This window comes from Anser cygnoides, chromosome 12 (genome assembly GCF_040182565.1).
Source record: "Anser cygnoides isolate HZ-2024a breed goose chromosome 12, Taihu_goose_T2T_genome, whole genome shotgun sequence".
Lineage (NCBI taxonomy): Eukaryota > Metazoa > Chordata > Aves > Anseriformes > Anatidae > Anser > Anser cygnoides.
In genome coordinates, this window is record NC_089884.1 from 19,493,015 (window position 1) to 19,512,530 (window position 19,516).

Consider the following 19,516-nt stretch of genomic DNA (forward strand, 5'->3'; position numbering starts at 1 on the left):
GTAGAACTTGGAAAAAAAAAAATAATCAGATGTGACTGTAATGAAACGAAATACTATGTTGGCTTGTTTCCTATTGAGAGAACAAACTAATCTGGTTTTGATTCTGCTGATTATATTGCAGCTTTTCTCTAAATTATATTTGGGATTATGTTTCTGTTTTCGTGTGTGCTGAACAGTTTTCAGTGATTCCTTGTGAAAGCTAAAGCGATGCTTTCAAGACTCTTATTTTAATAGCATATTTAGTCTTTTATGAAGAACTGTTTTTCTGTAACTTGTCCTGGGCAAGTATTTTAATTTTGTGGGGAAAGTAAGTGGTTAAATGATAACCCAGGAGAAAATGTTTTATTTTGCAGAGTTTCTTTAGAAGATCTCTATAATGGAAAGACCACTAAACTACAACTTAGCAAGAATGTCCTTTGTAGTGCATGTAATGGGTAAGTTTGGTTATACTTTTGGGTTCTCTGGTTGCTTTGTTGACATACAATGTAATGAAGCATATCTTGTGTCAGATTTCTATCAGTATTTAACTTAGTGGAGTCTGCTCTCGCATTAGAAAACTGTTGAACTTGAATTGTACTGTTGATGGAATTGGAATTATTCAAGGGATTTGGGGGGGGGTGACTAATCATCAGTGTAATTAGGCATATTAACCTACTGCTGTAGATGTTGTCATCTTTCCAAAAAGATTGCTTTTCATGCAACTGGTGTTTTCTATTCTAGTCAGGGAGGGAAGGCTGGAGCTGTTCAAAAATGTAATGCTTGCCGGGGTAGAGGTGTACGTATCATGATCAGACAGCTGGCTCCTGGAATGGTTCAGCAGATGCAGTCTGTATGCTCTGACTGCAACGGAGAAGGTAAGCCAGCTGTTCTGTATTCCTAAATATGTTTGCTTGGATGTAAGTATTTATCTTGACTATTAGGAAGAACTGCTCCATAATTTATATTATATAACAATTTTTGTCTCATCCAGGAGAATTTTGCTCCCATCTAGTCAATTGTGTTTCAGTCTGGTCCCAATATGGAGAAGTCATCCTACTTGTGACACGAATGTTACTTGCTACTATTATTCTTCCATTAAAGACCAAGATTTTGGTTTTTTAGAAGTGTTCTTGATGGAAGGATTTTTTTTTTGATTTCTCCTATTATCCAAGGACAGATATAGGTTAAAAAACAGAAACCTACATTTTTAGAAGTTAAATTCAAGTTTGTAAGATAGGAATTTGTTGAATCTGTTCTGTTTGGGAGAACAAGATCAGCACGTGCTCTGTACTTCATGTGATTTCTATTTGGATCGTCTGCAATTTTCACAGTAGTAATGCTACCTTGTAGATTTTACTCTGGACAATACCTGCAAATTACAAAGCTGTGTTTTGTAGCAAGTAAAAATATTTCACAAATGATGTTTTTGAATATAGTTTTCACAATTCAAATACGTAGTTTCAGCTGCATCATAACGTTGTGCTTTGTTTCACAGAAAGGTGTGGTTTAAGCTGGAAAATTTTGTCTTAAGCCAAGTGCATCCACTTGTAGCTCTTAAAGTAGTACTATAAATAAGCACTAAAAATTGTAGAGTGTATGACCAAATAGAGATTTTTTTCTGTACAAAGACGATAGCTTACTTGGAAAACTAAAGACCAAGTAGAAGAGAAGTTAAGGTGTGTTGGATAATTATCATTAAGCTTGCTGGAAAAAGTAAATGCCTTGGCAGAGGTGACAGTGTGAAAAACTGTTCACTTCTGGAGTAGTATAAAAGTGAAATTCCATATATGTCGGAAGACCCTAGATCCATTCTGGAGGAGAATCTATGTATTTCCCTTATATGCAGTTGATTTGACCAGCTGTCTTTGCCCCCTTTTTGTGTGTAAGTAAGATTTACTAGCTGCATTTATGTAATACTTCAGTGTTGTGGTAATATACTGCAATATGTGGCTCTCCCAGTAATCCTTTTTTCACTGTTGTTAATAGAAGTGGAACTAAGCTTCCTAAATTCAGTAAAGTAGTCTGAAATTTGTGTTCTAACTTTTAAGGGAGGGGGGGCACTTCTGTTCAGTTTTAGCTTCATCCTTTCTTTTATAGTGGGCATCCTCCAGCATAACAAAGAATGGAATTCAGACTTTATTTTAAAGAGAGGTTGAGTGGTAAGGCTACTGGAATTGAACTTGGACTTAAAGACAGGTAGAAATTGTAGACAAAAGTCTTGTTTTGCCTTTCTTCTCCAGAGCACATTCACTTTTCAAAATCCTTGATAAGACAGCTTGGAAGCTTATGTGTATCTTTGTATTCCCTTTTTTGTTTTTCCTTCCTCTTTTCCCAGCCAGGATAAGTTGAGCCTGCCTCTCTTCTTGTGAGGAATGCTTAAAGCGACATTGAAATAACCAGTTCTCTTGCATGCATTCTTCAGCTTACTTTAAAATTAGTGTGTTTTTCTTCAGAGTTGTATGCAACTATGTGGAAATCTCTGAACTTCAAATTTGTATCCTTAGGTGAAGTAATTAATGAAAAAGACCGCTGTAAAAAATGTGAAGGGAAGAAGGTGATCAAAGAGGTAAAAATACTTGAAGTTCATGTAGACAAAGGCATGAAACATGGGCAACGAATTACATTCAGTGGAGAAGCAGATCAGGCTCCAGGTGTGGAACCAGGTGATATTGTCCTCTTACTCCAAGAAAAGGAGAATGAGGTAATACTTTACAGTTTATATATTAAATGCCTTTTGTTCTAGTCTTTCAATATTTAAGTGATACGGATGGCATTTCATTTTAAAGTAAATCATGTTGTTGCACCTCTGGGAGAGATGGGAAATAGCTTTTAATAGATCTATAGCAAGTAATGTGGCTTTATTTGTGAGCCAGAAAAAAATTCTGCAAGACTGCAAGTCTTAGCCAGAGGACATGCAGATTCTGGTGCTTCCTCATGCTGATAAATTGTAGCTTTCTCAGAATGACTTTGCTAGACATAGGCACAGTGAAGAGGCATTTGAGATTTCAAACTGAATCTTCTTTGCTTGTGACATTAACAATGTTAAGTGTTGCTTTTATTAGTCTTTTGAGACATGTCAGGGAACTCCTATTAGACATCACAGATGGTGCTTTCTGTCTTATACTGGATCTGGAAATACAATGCCAATATTAACAGATCATTTAACAAAACACTAAGAAACAACAGTAGTTTATGCTAGGTTGTTAAAGCTTTATATTAATATTCTGGAGTATATATGTTGTGCTTTTGAATTAAATATTGCATATGAATCTTTTTTTCTATGTTAAACCTTCTCTTAGGGCAAATTTGGGGTGACTTTTTGAACACTTATTTCAAAAGCAAGCTATTACTATGAAGGAGTAAGGGTGCATTTTACTCTGGGGGAAGAAACTGTCGAATGGAATGGTGGTATAAAAATCAAAACAGTCTGTCTCAAAGAATAGCATTGGGTACAGATTTAAGTTCTTGTCACCTATAAGGATATCTTGGTTATCTGAAGATTAGGTACTGTGTAAACTTTTCACTGTGTTGAGGATCGCTGCTTTGTCAAAATCAGTTCCGTAAAGCTCCTTACACTTCTACTCCTGTGATACTGGATGAAACATGGAATCTCGGTTGTTTTTCCCTTTTTTGGACCAAAAAGGGAGAAACAGTCTGTAAGCATTCAAAACAGATAACAGCATCAAATTCCAGATGGCAGATGACGCTTCTGTCTTAGTCTTCTAATGAACTACATCTGGCTTTACAGCATTAACCATTCTGAAAAATACTGTACCTTGTGTCCTACTGAGTAAAACTAGACTGATACTCAGTCAAGCTTCTAATGTTCTTAAAATCTTTCTTGAAGTGGGAAGGCGATGAAAGCAATGTTTTTGGAGGTCTGCCAGTAGAGAAAGCTTAATATATTCTGAATAAGAATCCAAAGTGGTATGGTTTAAAGATCTCTTAAAGACAGCTCCGGATCAAAACTTGCTCTATAGGTAGTTAGGAGAAGCAGGTATGTGCAACTATTGCTTAAGTGCTGAGAAACAAAAATGTGTTGTTGTGACCTGATGTAGGGGGAGTAGTGTCAGACAGCCATAAGCTTTGTTTGTAGGTTGGTTGGGTGGAAGACCTTGGTATAAGGAAGCACTACTGGTATACAAGCTGTCTTTGTCTAATTTGCACCTTCCGTCATATTATGTACTGTAGTTGGCATTATCTTAGATGACATTTTCATAAGGTAAAAACTTCCCAAGTGTGTTAAGTTAGCTGATGTTAATAAGACTGCATCCTAAATAAGTCTTGTGAAGGTACAATTTTAGTGCTACAAAAGATCCCTCATATTTCTGTTTTCAGGTGTTCCAGCGGGATGGAAATGACTTGCATATGACGCACAAGATAGGACTGGTTGAAGCACTGTGTGGATTTCAGTTCACATTTAAGCACCTTGATGGGCGCCAAATTGTGGTTAAATATCCTCCTGGAAAAGTAATTGAACCAGGTAAGCCTGACCAGATAAGAACTCCTTTACCGTGCTTTTGTGGTTCTTAAATACTTTAAACACTTAATTCTGTTCTTGTTCTCTTGTTACCTGAACCCAGGCTAGAGAAATGAAGAGAATTTGATAGTGTGAGACTTATTCTGAAGTAGCGCTCTACAGATTACTTCTTTGAATTACAGGTTGTGTTCGTGTAGTCAGAGGTGAAGGAATGCCACAGTATCGCAATCCTTTTGAGAAGGGGGATCTTTACATTAAATTTGACGTTCAGTTTCCTGAAAATAACTGGATTAGCCCAGAAAAGCTTTCAGTAAGTAGTCTTTCAAGCATAAACTTGGTGGTCTTATTGGACAGCTTATGCAAAGTGCTTGTGTTGTAGCCCCTGTACTTGTTTTCCAGTGCTTAAATTTGGATAGAAGTACAATTAAATCGTTCCATTAATATTGTTTGTAGGCAACACGTAACTTGAAAATACCCATTCAAGTGTAAGTTTCTGGAACCCATTTTTAAAAGCTAAGTGGATATTGGGCAGATGAGAGCAGGAGGAATTACCTTTCTGCTACTGTGTGATAAGCTTTCAGAGTGCAGCTGTGTTTACCGATTGCACTCTGATTGACAACATGTGGAGCTGTTATGTCTTTTTTTTTTTAAGAGATGTCTTCCAGTTGATACAAATGCTCTTAAATGACTATGCACTTGGAAGGCTGACACCAGCTTAGTCTTGTAAACCAAACCTGCTCTGAGAAGGAGTTTTGAATTTGTGAGGAACTATTCATTTTATTTGGAAGCTGCAGATGCAGTACTGAATGCACTTCTTTTTTTGGGGCAGGAACTTGAAGATCTTCTGCCAGCTAGACCAGAATTTCCCAATGTAATTGGTGATGCAGAAGAGGTAGATCTTCAGGAATTTGATACCACTCGTGGTTCAGGTGGTGGCCAGAGACGTGAAGCTTATAACGATAGTTCTGATGAAGAAAGCAGCCATCATGGACCTGGGGTACAGTGTGCCCATCAGTAAACATTTGTCTAAAAAGTTGCACAAGGATTTTCTTTCAAATTTTGCCTGACTTGTTTTCAACAATCCAACTGGATTGTATAAGTAATCCAGATGAACCAATGGACATCTATTGCTGTATGTGTAACTTTTAAATTGGTCTATAGTATCTACAGAGTGTAATTTAAACTAACCACAAAGCTTACATCTTCATTTTGACTGTGTAGCAGAATAAAGCACTTGAAAGGAAGACGAGACTCCTTTTCACATGGGTTTTAAGTTTGTCCTCGTATCTGTGCTTGATTTTTACCAGTTTTGTGTAGATCTTAGGTTTCATATTTTAAATTCGACTTCTAAATTGTAAAGTTTGTGTACAATTTGTCCTGAGGCTTGGTATTTGGCTGCACCTGCATAAGCTGCTACAAGTAGAATAAAGAATTTCATAGCCTGTATCTATCATCTAGATGCATGGTAAATGGGCTTTGCACATAATGGGTTTAGAGCTGACTGGGAACAATGGAAGACTAAATTAGAAGTGGTTGTAAGTTTTTTCTACCATCTTGTGAACGGTTTCTGAAATAAATAAAAGCAGTTGGTGTATAATATATTTCTTTTGCCTTGTAACTTTTACTTTTCTAGTGGCTTTAACTGTTCTGTGTACCAACTGACTCTGAGGTGGACATCTTACAGGGAGGCTGAAGCTGCTTTAAGACCAGGTTGTAGTTAAATAGGAATTGTGTGCTGAGTAGAAGAGTCTTCTCTTGAAATGAGGTTATGACTAAATGAGCATAGGGGAGGCCACAGCCATGTCCCCTTTGTATGAAGAAAATAAGAGGGTTTGAGTGCAATCAAAAAATGTCAAAACCTCTTAAATTAAGATGATTAAATCCCACAATAACAGTATCTTATAAAAATGAATGGGATGCCTGGCAACGTACGGTTGCATTAACATAGTTTGTAAAGAGATTGAGATTAGCATTGTACTTGACGAAGTGTTTTGACCTCAAAGCATACTAAATGTAGCTGGGTTTGTTACTTGTTCAGCAGCTTCCATTTTTTTTGTTTTAACTGTTAAGGTCTTGAGTTTCCCAGCTGCAGTCCTGTTCCATTTTGTATACTTTTAAAATCAAAAGTCCAAAAAAATCTTAAGTAATTATCAGGTACAGCTATGTTATTTCCTTACAGTATTACGGAACAGTGTGTGAGTTGCTGTTAGCCACTTTTATAGTGTAGTTCCTTTCCCTCTTGAGTAGAGGAAGTTGAAAGATACCCCTAATTTTCTTTACAAAGCTGAAGGGTAATTTAAATGTCAACAGTTATCCAAGCAACTATTAACCAGTGAGATTAGAGGGACTCACTCCAAGATTTTTCCATGCACTTTGGTAGGCATTGGCATGTTGCTGAATATCCTTGTCATAAATTCTAAAACTGGAGAATAGAATGCTGTTTGACCTGTATTTCAGAATTGATTTTTACTGTGGCAGTCTCATCTAGTGAATCTTTGCTTATTTTTACTTACCAAAACTTCAAGTTGATTTTACATGAATCCATGGTTGCATGGTGATCCTTCTCCTGGATTGTTTTGCCAAGAAGTCAATCAACTTAAGTTGTGGTGTTTAATAATTAACACACTTGTCTTCTGGTCTTACGTAGTAGTTTTCATTTTTTTTCCTTGGTAAGCGGTGTATGTATGCTAAACTTGTATCTTCTGATCTTCAAATTGTTGATTTGTTTTGGGAGGGGTTGGTGGTAGAGGAGGGGATTCATGGTAACTTTAGTAGCAGCATACTGAACTGAGTGGTGAGGGAATGTAGAGTCCATCGCTGTAGTATGAGTTAGTCAAGTTCGGTTTGTGTTCATTTAGGCTTCTGACAGCAGCATCTTTATGTGGTGGCTTTTTCAGAATTGCCTTTATTCTATGCATCCTCTTCTCTACTAAGCGGGTGCCCCTCTACTAAATTGTAGTGTAGTAAAAACTATATATAAATTTAACATCTATACTGCCTCGGTTCCAACATTAAAGTTGGAAGTAATATACTACTACAGTAACTAATGCTTTTTAGTTTACAGCTAAACTTCATTGTTTTACTACAGCTACTAGTACTTTAACTAGGTCAATGTGGTTGTCCTATGAAAAATAAACATTAGTTTAGTGTTGTCTAATAAACAGCTTCAACTAGAGCACTTAGTTCAGAGGCAGTACTGTAGAGGAATGAGTATTCCCTGTGCTGGCAGAAGAAAATGTGATCACCAGAACTGTAGTAAAACCACTTTTAATATTCTTTTCATGTCTTCATATTGGTATCAAAAAGCTGAGAGAATAAAAAATGAGGTCTAGTCTACTTTATTTCAGGACAAGCTTAGTTGCACATGTATAGCAACTAAAATTGACCTAAATTGACTTTTATGGAAAGTCATATTTTTCCTCTTGAATGTGCTTAATTTGCCAAAGTGTTCGCAGGTGAATATTTATTGATAAGCTGCTGCCAGTGGTGTGATTCTTGTCACCAAAAAAAAAAAAATAATGTAGCTTTGTTCTGCTGAAGATCTGTTTGCAAAGAAATTAAAAAGTACTCAGTGGAGCACGAATTACTGCTGTTTGGGGAAAAAAGTATGTCAGACTTAATATTTTAGAAGCCTTAGAAATTTCTGCATATTTAAGTAGGTAGTTGAACATCAGGATTTTTTTGTTACTAACCCTTTTTTAGCTATAGCCTTCCTGTATAGTCTCAGGCTAATGGAAGTATGAAGTTAAAACAATTGGTATAAAGGAGGTAAGAACAGAGTGATAGAAGCTTCCTAGCTTGGTCATACAAGAGTGACTTCAGTTGATTGAAAAGCTCTGCTTTGTTAGTGTATCTTGTGAATTTGCCTTGTTAGAGGGCCTGGAAATGCTTCCCCAGCTCTTGAAGTTCGCTTTGTGACTAAAAGGCTATTAAATTTAAAAACTCCAATACTTTAACAGAGCAGGCTGGATGAAACAATAAGCTATTTTGGTATTATCACTACCTCCATACCTAAACCCCAGCAAGGTCCACAACAAGGGTGTGTTGACCTGTTTTTCAAAGCCATACCTAACCCTATACTGGCTCCAAAAATTGTGAAATACTGCAATTATAAGTTCGGGTTCCAGTATTTGCTTTGTAATTTCATATACGTTAGTGTAGTACAGGAGGGAATAGTTAAATTATTCATGTTGAAATATCCATTTGTCTTCAATAACCAGAAGCTGATACCATGGTGATGTGATGCTCATCAATTTAAGTTAAAATTGATGTTAATTAAGATAAAACTGTTAATTACTCACAACTAAGTTTTCATTAATGACTTAAAGTGAAGACATGCTATAGATTTCTCCATGTGTAATTTGAATGAAAGGCTTATTCATCCGTTTTCTGGCTACCAAGTGAGAGCAGGTGTATTTTTTAATAATCCAGGTTTAAACGTGTATTTTAACTTCATGTTCTTTATTATTGTCTTCCATGTCCTAGAAAGCTTTCTCTTTTTCCTTAGTTGAAATATCTGATCATGGTTGCAGTAAGCGTGTGGTGGTTTTACTCATGTGGACAGCTGAGATCCACCACAACCATTCTCTCACTCCCCCTCTTCAAAGATGAAGGAGGAGAAAATACAATGAAAAGGGCTCAAGGGTTGGGATAAGGACAGGGACATCGCACAGTAATTATTGTGACGGGCAAAACAGATTCAGCATAGGGAGATAGTAAGATTTATTGCCTATTACTAACAAGCTAGAGAAGTGAGAAACAAAGGAAAGAAACCAAAAGCACCTTCCCCCCCTCCCCCTTCTTCCACCTCCTCCCCCTGAACAGTGCAGGGGAATGGGGGTTATCATCAGTCTATAGCGCTGCTTCTCCACTGCTCCTTTGCGGTCACTCTCATCCCCTGTGCTGTGGGGTCCCTCCCATGGGATGCAGTCCTTGGTGAACGGATCGGGTGTGGGCTGCCCACAGGCAGCAGCTCTTCAGGAACTGCTCCAGATATGGGTCTGTACTATGGGGTCCATCTCTCAGGAGCAAACTGCTCCAACCTGGGTCCCCCACAGGCAGCTGCACCTGCCAGGTCAGCTGCTCCTGCGTGGGCTCCTCTCCATGGGCTACAGGTCTGGCCTGGAAACTGTTCTGGCAGGGGTTTTCCACAGCCTGCAGTCTCTGTTGGTGCAGGTCCACCTGCTCCACCGTGGTCTCCTCCACCGGCTGCAGTGTGGAACCCTGCTCCACCGTGGTACTCCATGGGCTGCAGGGGGACAGCCAGCTTCACCATGGTCCTCACCACAGGCCACAGGGGACTTCTGCTCCGGTGCCTGGAGCACCTCTCCCCCCTCCTCCTTCCCTGACCTTGGGGCCTGCAAGGCTGTTCCTCACTCCTCTCACTCCCCCAGCTGCTGTGTGGTGCAGCATTTTTTTCCTCGCTGTCTTAAATATGCTCTCACAGAGGTGCAAAACAGCATCACTTATTGGCTCAGCTCTGGTCAGCAGTGGGGCCCTTACCTAAAATGGGGCAGCTTCTAGATTCTTTTCACAGAAGCCACCCCATGGCCCCCTGCTACCAAAGCCTTGCCCCGTAAACCCACTACAAAGTGAAGTACTGAAGTACGGGGTAGAAGTTCGTTTCCATGAACTAAAAGAACTGTTAGAAGCTGGTCTTTCTTTAAGTTTTCAAAGTACATTTCTTCCATACCATCTTTTATCACAGTGACAACACTTTAACTGAAGTCACTACTGGCAGAGTAAAAGCCAAGAGCATCCTCAAGTTCTAGAAATATTTAAGCAGTAACTGTGGTACTGGCCTGGTGAAGAGATGTTAAATGTCTTTCTTTTCAGTTACTCAGGAAAAAAAATATATATAAATAGAAAAAAGGTGTTTCAGAGGAAAGCTGAGTTACCATGATCTTACATTAGATCACAGCACAAGACTTGAGAATTGTTTGTGTCAAATTTGCAAATATCACCACCCAACTGAAATTACATGGTTTTATTCAGGTTTTTATTACAAGTTTTATTCAAGCACTTCAGAACATGCACATCAGCTTAAGCATACACTTAGCTGAAGTCCTGAGTTGAATTCAAGGCGATTCTCAGTGGCAAGACCCCATGAACAGTAAACTAATAAAATAGTAACTATGTTGGTTGTGGCATGCATGAAAGAATGACCTTAAATAGCTCTCTATTTATGACTGGTTATATAAAGAGATACTACTTAGAATATCAGAGTTAAAGCTTGTATTCTCCATCAATCTATTATTCATTTTATTATGAATTGAACTAAAACGTTAACTAAGCTTTTATAAAGTTGGGAAACTGGAAGAATTTTGTTCTGCATTTGTATGCTTTACAGAGATAAGAACACATCATATTTTAAGCTTTCATATAAAACATTTACTGGGCAATATACAGCTTTATTAAGACATTATAAACATTCTCTGAACACTTCAGGGGAGGCAAGCAAGAGATGTCACACATTCCATGAGTCAGAAGACAGTTCCATTAATTTGGTTTAGCTGTGGCCTTTCCATATAGTACAGTCAGCTCACTCTAAGGGGGGGAGAAAAAATTTAGTTCAAGGTACCAAACAGTTCTTATAAAAAATAGAAAAATCACCATTGCTAAAAGCAATTAGTGAGCAAGCACTCCCTATTCTCTACCTACAGAGGCAGGACCTTGATATAAAATAAGACAGCTAGGTCTTTATCTTAACTCACTATAGCTGCACTTGAATCCTAATACCTGCAAGACTATAGTGACTAATATTCCTTACGCCTAGATAGATATTTATTGCTGCAGATTAATTCATCTAAAAGTGTCTTTAGGAAAGTCAGGCACTATATGCAGCAAAGTTCTGTTCAATTTCATTCTGTTTGAAAACAGTTTACTTCCTTGAACCAAAAGTAAGGTAGTTAGTATTTCAAATACAGCAGAGAATTACCAGGAGTAGTTCTTATTCAGCAAGGGACATAGAATAATAGATTATAATAAGAACTGAAACTTGCTGTAGTTCTCTTAAGTCACTGTGAATGGGATAGAGAATGGCAGCTTGCACCCAGGGAAGGACAGACAACAGAGCAATCTAGAAAGTAGAGCTTATGCTTCTGTTCTCCCCCGGGCAGTTACCAAACTGCACGTGCTTCTCTAAGTGCTCTTTTCTACATTATATATGTGCAGCAGTTCCCCCCTCCCTGTTCCTCCCTTACCCTATTTCTCCCTCCAACCTATGCCAACAAATTCAGGCTTAAACCCCAAAGGATCATGCACTTACAGCTGACATCCATAACAGTGTCTCACATAAAAATATAAGACAAGGTGTTTGAATAATTACATGTAAAAGCCTACTGGTTTAAGCTTACCACTAAGTTATGAATATGCTGTACTGTATCTTGATTTAGTAGTTGCACGTCAATGTTACGGAGGTCTCCACCAGCCATACAGAGCGTCTAAACATGAAGAGAAACAGTTTTAAGATGAAAAAATCTACTCTGAAAGTTTCTATTTGCACGGCCCATTTTTCTGAAAGCCATGTGCTTCCTGGCTATGTTGTGGAATTTTAGGAATTGTTCTTTCTTTTGCATAGCAGCATCTCATTTAAGGATAATAACAGCTATTATTAGTATTACATGATTCACAGTTTAGCTACTCTAAGCTGAAAAAACTTTATAAAGAAGTTTGATACCTGTCCATCAGCCAAGGGAATGTTTACAAATGGAACAGTTCTGTGTTGGGGTACTGATCTACTTCTTAGTAACATGCCTTGAACTCTTCCACTGATAGGCGCAGTTCTTGAGACAGTCTGTTGTAGTCCAATACTAGAATACAAGAAAAAACATTACTTTAAGGTTAACTTCCTATGCTCTGTAGATTTTCACACATGAAACAAACATATGTCACGGCAAATATACCTAACAAAAAGGCAATCGTGTCTGCCTCTTGCAGTGCTGCCAGAAGCACCACTAGGTAATATTTTATGACCATGAAACGCTGCAGTAACTTTCTAAGTCCTTGTTACAGGCCAGTGGGCAAGCTGACATTTGGACCTCTCACTAACATGAATATCCACTCTTCAATATCAACAGTGAATGAATTTGGGAAGGGGAAACTGCATGCCTCTAGGCTTAAGATAAGACTTGCAGCATATCTGTCTATTTCAGAGGGAGGTAGCAAGAAATACTGAAGCTGCTAGCTCCGAGGTACAGGGCATGCCTTATGTCATACAAAATAACTAAAGTTCTTTCTTAATACAATTGTTTTTACTCCACAAAAATGTAAGATTTGGTTATCTTCTGCATGGCAAGAAGTCTGACATTTATAGTAAGCCAAGGTGAAACAGTGAAAGGTGCTGGTTCCATGACCCACTTAACTATCAAGCTTCTCCTCCTCTCTCTCCGCCCACCGCGATCTGATGACTTCTGCCAAAATGGAACTCTGTAGTATATGGAGAATGGTAACTGAAATCTGAACAGTTCAATGAGGAAAGAACTGATTGTCGGTTTATTTTTAAATGCAGGCATGCATATTGTTCACATTTTAATCAAGCTTATGCTCTGAGAGGTAGTCTAAGCTGTAAACTATATCTTTAAAGAACAGTAGATGGGAATAGAACTTAGATTATAAATACGTGTTTTGGTTTGGTTTTTTTGTTTGTTTTTTGTTTTTTGTTTTTTTTTTTTTTTGGTATGTGTGGGAGTTAACTGGCTCAGTTACAACATTGCATCCTGTACCTTCATGAAAACCTAAGTAAACACCCACACTCAAAGCAGATGTGACTGGTTCACATCCTCACTACCAAAGTTAATGGCAGCCCATAAAGATCTAGTAAATCTAGAATGATAATGATTGATTAGTATCTAGATTTATATTAATTTAGATATACAGTGTCTTGATACTCCTTACCTTTTAGATGCCTTTGGCGTGGCTTTTAAATTTGTAGCACTGCAATCAGAGGCAACAGTCTTAACAGCCTCAGTCACACTTGCAGAAGAGTGAACAGACCTAAAAAAGAATTAAAGTAGTGATTTGTCTCTTGGTTCGTTTTAATTTCCTCGTCTATTTCTAGTGTAGGTTTAGCTTGGATGAAGATAGATCGTGAATTAGAGAATGTTAAAGTGTTCCATGGCACATCTAGTTATATATAAGTGAAGAAGCCCTCCTGAAGTAGACATGATATATTAAAACCGAATGCCATAAGGGGAATGAAAGGATTAGTTATATTAGTAGGTAAGGGAGGGCTGCAGTAGCTGATTTGGGGATAATTAAGGGATCACCCAGAACTTTGTGTGAAAAAATCTCTTGGCAAGTTCCTTTTTCAGCATGATTTAATTTTACAGGTTCTTAGGACATTTGTTCTGTGTGGTTGACCTGAATATAGAGAACAATTTTGTTCCAGTTTTGCGTTTTAACTCCATTCACAGAGCTGTGGGTGACAGCAATTTGCCTCCCGCTCTCCTTTTGCCCCCACTTTTCCCACACACATTTTGGAGATACTGTAAAGGCATGGGTTTGGACCAATGTTACTGTACTTGAATAAACACAGCCTTCAAAAACTGAAAAGCTAGACTTCCCCAGGCAAAGTGGCCTTCTGTAGTTTGATTTCATCAAGCCAAAAATTCTATAATCCCAATTCAAGAAAATAATTTAAATGTGACTAAGACTTTCTAATTTCTTTTAGGCACCTGGATACATTATTTCAATTGTCTTTCTGAATACAATTTGAATGTATCAAAACAAGTGCCAGTGGGTTCAAGTATATATGTCAGAGGTAGAACAGGAACATCTCAAACAACTTTTTCATGCAGATATCCACTGTTTTTTATTTATTTTTAATTCATTAGATCTTATAGTGAGACTTGAATTTGTTCCATCATAGTACTAAGTATCTTTAAGGTGTTTTTGCAAGTATCTATTTCCCTGCTAATGACAACTTCCTTTCAGCTATGTTACACAACAGTTTATTACTCATAACAAGAAGCAACAAAGGTGTTTCCCTTATGCACTCTATTCCACTAGGTATTTTGTTTGGAAAGCTGTACTGATAATGTTCACAACTGTGCACTGTTCAGCGAGCGAGACAACTACATCTTTTTGTCAGCTAGAGGTGCTTTCTTCAAGGTTCACATCGCTACAATACATGTGATACAGGTTATGGAAGGCATCTGGATCAGATTTATTTTTATCAGGCTCAAATCTCAGCTACTTTATGTGAAAATAATTCTATTCAGCATTTAAAAACTCAATTAAGTTACACAAGTTATCAAAGGCAAGACTTACCTAGAAATAGGGTTCAGTTTGCTGTTTAAACCAGAGGCCAATGAAACCAGTGACTTTGTTCTGCATACCTGAAAGTGTGCATATGAGACTGCAGTTAACAGAAGTGGCATTCTAAGGCAATGTGATAAATATTTCCAGGAAAGAATACTGCAAGAATTCCCTGTTGAAAAAGAACAGTTAAGTCCTATAGTGCTGCCTTTTGTAGTTTTACATATATTTAAAATGGCAGGTATGCATTCTAAAACGAGATTTTTTAAAATGTCAAACCATGTTTGTTGATACTGAAGTTCAGTACAAACAACAGCCTTTCTAACATACACCCTTCCAACTTGTAGCCTTCTTATAATTAATGCCTGTAACTCCACATATAATCTTTTTGCCTTTGTTGAGTCATCATCTTTACACTTACATCAGTGTCTGGCTGAGGCACTGCATACCACAGAAGGACTGAGGTGGTAAAATTAATACACCTTTGCTATTTGTTTTAGAGAGCAATGTGGATAAAATGTGTAAGTTATACAAACACAGAAGAACATTTATTTTAATACAAAGTTCAGTAACTAGAAGAAGTTTCAACAAAACACAATTCCTCAAACCATCAAGACTTCAAAACAATCAAGAAAGAATGACTACTTCAGTATCTGAAAGTCTGTCTGAATGAATTACTGAAAGTGCAGATCCCATATTTTATTACGAAGTTAATATACTATGCAGTTTAGCCTTGCTTAACTTATTTTAAATTGAATTTGAAGCAATTGACTTTTCAAACAAACAAGCAACAGGTCATTTGCCTGCCTGGTTATGGACCTAACAGGGTTCATAGCAGGTCTGATTAGACCCTTATGTTGTTTATTTAGGAAAAACTTACTTTTTTAGATACTTTCTTTGCAGAAGTATGCTTGGCATCTTCATATTCAACAATTGTAGTTACCTTAACTGGAAATATATTAGAAAGACGAGGAAAATAAAGATCTCATGAAGATCATAAGACACTTTTTTCCCCTTTAAGGCTATTTACCCACTCAGAGTTATGTATCAATTCTGTTATTTGATGGTCATTTGCCTGGGACAGAGTTCAAAGGAAATTGTGTGTTTGTCACAGACATGGTGACGCACTGGATAGTTAAAAGGCACTAGATAACCCTTTAACCCCCAGATAAAATAGAACTGCATTTCAGTGGTAGTGTCCTTCTTATCACAGTTTGGAGTACAAAGAGGAATGGCATTTTCCTTGCAAACCTCAGAGAACAGGAGGTCAAAGCAGAATCTATGAGATAACATGAACATTCCCGGCTCCTCTGTTATACTGTGATGCACTGACAAGTCACTTGAATCTGTCTCTTCTCACTATTTTCAGTGATAAATCCAAAGAGTGGGAAACTCATGTTTTCAAGTACCTGAACAGTAGCATAGCTCATGATCCTCCACACCAAATACTGGGGGGTCCTGTATGTTATGCTTCCAGCTACACACTTTACCTTTTTATATTCTCCAGGCTTAACATTCACTTTGCAAATATTCAGTTGAAACCACTAAAATAACACAAAAATTAAGAGCAAAAATATATATTAATAGAGTGACTTGCCTTTTTTGCTGTTGGTCCTCGTCAGTTTGGGATTTGGTACATCTTCTAGGGAAGAGTCACTCTATAAAATGTTTATCCAACAAAGAGGTCGATAGTTTTTACCCAGCAAATGCATACTATCTTACAGAAGGCAGTGAAACAAAAGGGCATAGAAGTAAGTGACAGAAGTAGGATTGGCTAAATGCCAGCTTATTTTTCAGGAACATCCGGATTGCTGCCTACAGGTGATCCTAAATCTCTAGGTAGTGTTCATAAATACACCATGGCTGGCTGCATAGCCTTTTCATCTCATCTTCTATTTAAACATATACCCAAACAAAATCATTTGCCTGAAATCTTTACAGCAGGAAAAAAAGATCTCTAGTCTGTAAGGTGTGGTAAAGTTTCAAAACACACACTTACCACTGCAGCAGCAAGAGCCACTTCCTCCCTTCCTTGCAAATCTGTAACACAAGCAAGTATAACCTGTTCATATACTGTTACTTGCATAATTGTTACCTGCAGGTTCTTATCTTACAGACTGTGAAACTGAATAAGTAATTCCAGATTGCAGTTGCTTAAATATATGATCTTAGCTAACAAGTCCTTTAGGATAGTCAGTTCACAAAACAATAATAAAGAAAAATCTTAGGCTACTTCAGTATGTTTAATCTTTAAAAGTATAGTAAGCTTAGTCACACAGTATGTAGTCTGACTTCAGAGAAAAATAAAAAAAAGCATTGCACTGCTGAAAGCTAATGCTTTTAGGTAGAAGCTTTCAAGAAAGGCATTCGAATGCACGTTCAGCACAAAGGCTTACAGTAAATTCAAGGTCTTCAAGAGTCATAGGTTTGATCTTTGTGTTGCCCCTGCAACTTCAGCTGCAAGGAAGATTCCAAAAACATCAGCTCTCAGCAGAATATACATCTGATGCTGACTGTCCAGCACAGCTTAAAATGCTGCATAAAAATGAGGTTAAAATTAAAGTTGTTCATGCATCACCACCCGTAAACACTACACGAGAAAAGCTCAGTAGTCAAGGACTTCAGATTAACAGAAAGACAAAACAGTCTCTGGGGCTAGGATGAACATGTTCAGATGAAAAGCAGTTCTTATGTTTTTAAGCACAGACACTACTAAAAACTTGTAATCACTCCTTGTCTCGTCAGGCTCTAAGTAAGGTGACTTAAGAACACAAGCAAAAGAAGATTCCAGACCAAACTGTTACCTACTAATTCTACACCCTGCATTACACGGATCAGTCTACCTGAACAAGAGTACTGACTGGTCACCTGCAACGTAATACCACTGCTGATCAGCTTAAAATATTCAGCAGGCGAAGAAACCTTTATCATAAAAGCCCCCAGCTTGCAGCTTTTTCTCACGTTAGTCAAGGGTACATATAGAAGTACTGATGTCTGCTTTGCTCACAAATACCAAATACTTTGATCACACATACTTACTAAGCAAGTCTTTTCTTTTCATTTTTCTGATGGCAAGTGGTATCTTCAGCAATTCCACTGTAAATGCCTTCTCAGCTGTTTGCAAGAGCGCATCAAGTTCTTTCTTCATTTCCCGGATGCTTTCCTTAGCTTTAAAACAAAATCGGCTTTTATTGCCATACGTGTTAAACATTTCCAAGTAAAATCACTGCTGGATCGCATAAAACAACTTAATGTTTTAGATAGGGTAATTTGACTTGGAGTCAAAAGTGATTTGCAAGTAAGCCTCGAGTTAAGGCAGCTCCGCGCAGCTGTGCCTGTTTCAGAGCGGATCAATGAACAACGCTGACTGCTGAAATGCTGACATTAACTAATACAAGAGCAGATTACCCTGTTGCCCACCTTCTAAGGAGGAGCGTGGCAGCACCACAGGCGGCGCAGAGACATTTTTAGCGCACACGTACCACCGACGAGCACAGCGACACGACCAACGCCTCAGGCCGGCACTTAGGGGAAGGCGACCAGGCCGCGGGCACCCTCAGCAGCCCCAGGCCCCCACACCCGCCGCCAGGGCGGCCCCTCACGGAGCGGCGACGCCTGCGGGGGCCGTTCCTGGGGGTCTGAGCTCTGCCGACCCGGCCCCGAGCCTCTCCCCGGCCTCAGCGGGTCTGTCCCTGGGCCCCGGCCCTACCCTGCTGGTCGAAGTCTCTGAGGAAGAGCGCGATGCGCTGGTCCTTCTTCTCCTGGGAGAGCGCCCCGCGGTCGGGCTCCACACCCGAGTCGGTACTGCGCCGTTTGACCGGGGGCTTCCTCAGGGACATGGCCGCGACCCCTTGAGACAAGCAGGCGGCTCCTGACGCTTGGAGCTTTTGTAAGAGCGGGGGCTTCTCCCCCCCTACCTCCCCCCGCTCCGCCCCGGGGCCGGGGCGGGCACGCCCTTGGGGCAGCCATAACGGCCGGCCCCGGCCCCCGAGCACGGGCTGGCGGCTGTGAGGGCGCGGGGCGGCCCAGAGCCGGGGGCTGGAAGCACCGGGGGGCCCTGGCCCGCCTCGTCAGGAGGGAGAGAGGAGGCGGCGAGGCCGTCCCGGGGAGCCCCGGGGCCCGGAGCGGGGCTGGGCACGGCCAGAGAGGCGCAGCGGGGACGGGGCTGCCGCGTCCTGACAGGAGCCGAGCGCAGCAGGTGGGCGGGCTTAGGCGCACACACGCACAGGCGCTTTCTTCTGATGGAGAAAAATGAGAAATTCCTTTTAAAATATGTTTTTATGAATTGCTTTGAAGCAGGTGCTGCTGGCCTTGGCACCGGAGGAGCGGCGGTAGCGCCTACGGCCGCTTTCGTCCGGCGGGGTGAGTCGTACCCAGCTCCGGGCTGCGGGGTGCTGGTGGTACTGGTGGTGGTGGTCCTGATGGTACTGGTACTGCTGGTGGCGGTACTGGTACTGCTGGTACATCTGGTGGTAGTGGTGCTGCCAGGGGCGGGCGCTGGAAAGCCGTTTTGTCGAGTAGGAGGGACCTCATGTGAGAGCTGTGGCCTCGTACTTCGTTATTTTACTGCTTGTTCTGCTGCAAATTATTATGCAAATCCTTACAATTTGTGTAAACTCTGATCGGGTGAACAGAGAAAAATGTAACGGTGTGGAGCGTTATATAGGCAAGAATACACACAGTATTGAATGTATTAAAATATTAAAATACATATTAAAAATGTAATTCCTAGTAGAAATGTATGACCTTATATGAATCCAAATAATAATAAAAAAAAACACACCAGAGGTTTGAGTATTT

General features: G+C 39.5%; 2 protein-coding genes across 3 annotated transcripts in view; one reads left to right on the top strand and one right to left on the bottom strand.

Moving 5' to 3' along the window:
• The window catches only part of DNAJA2 (DnaJ heat shock protein family (Hsp40) member A2), a 60,184-nt gene that overhangs the window by 5,133 nt on the left and 35,535 nt on the right, over positions 1-19,516 (top strand). Inside the window, exons 4-10 of the mRNA XM_048073403.2 lie at positions 354-434; positions 721-854; positions 2,484-2,680; positions 4,318-4,462; positions 4,642-4,769; positions 5,289-18,605; positions 19,013-19,078. Of these exons, the coding sequence (XP_047929360.1) occupies positions 354-434; positions 721-854; positions 2,484-2,680; positions 4,318-4,462; positions 4,642-4,769; positions 5,289-5,477 (874 nt within the window). The 3' untranslated portion in view covers positions 5,478-18,605; positions 19,013-19,078. The remainder of the gene's footprint in view (positions 1-353; positions 435-720; positions 855-2,483; positions 2,681-4,317; positions 4,463-4,641; positions 4,770-5,288; positions 18,606-19,012; positions 19,079-19,516) is intronic.
• LOC106039625 (borealin-2-like) lies at positions 10,431-18,625 on the bottom strand. 2 transcript variants are annotated; one of them, XM_048073298.2, is made up of 10 exons: positions 18,426-18,625; positions 17,756-17,884; positions 16,716-16,756; positions 16,314-16,374; positions 15,597-15,664; positions 14,729-14,796; positions 13,355-13,453; positions 12,138-12,270; positions 11,815-11,901; positions 10,431-11,005 (listed from the first exon to the last, which is right to left on the bottom strand). In XM_048073298.2, exons 1-10 carry the CDS (start codon positions 18,553-18,555, stop codon positions 10,958-10,960), a joined length of 864 nt encoding a protein of 287 aa, XP_047929255.1. In that variant the 5' UTR covers positions 18,556-18,625; the 3' UTR covers positions 10,431-10,957. The 2 variants fall into 2 exon arrangements, with proteins under 2 accessions (XP_047929255.1, XP_047929256.1); XM_048073299.2 differs by lacking the exons at positions 15,597-15,664; positions 16,314-16,374.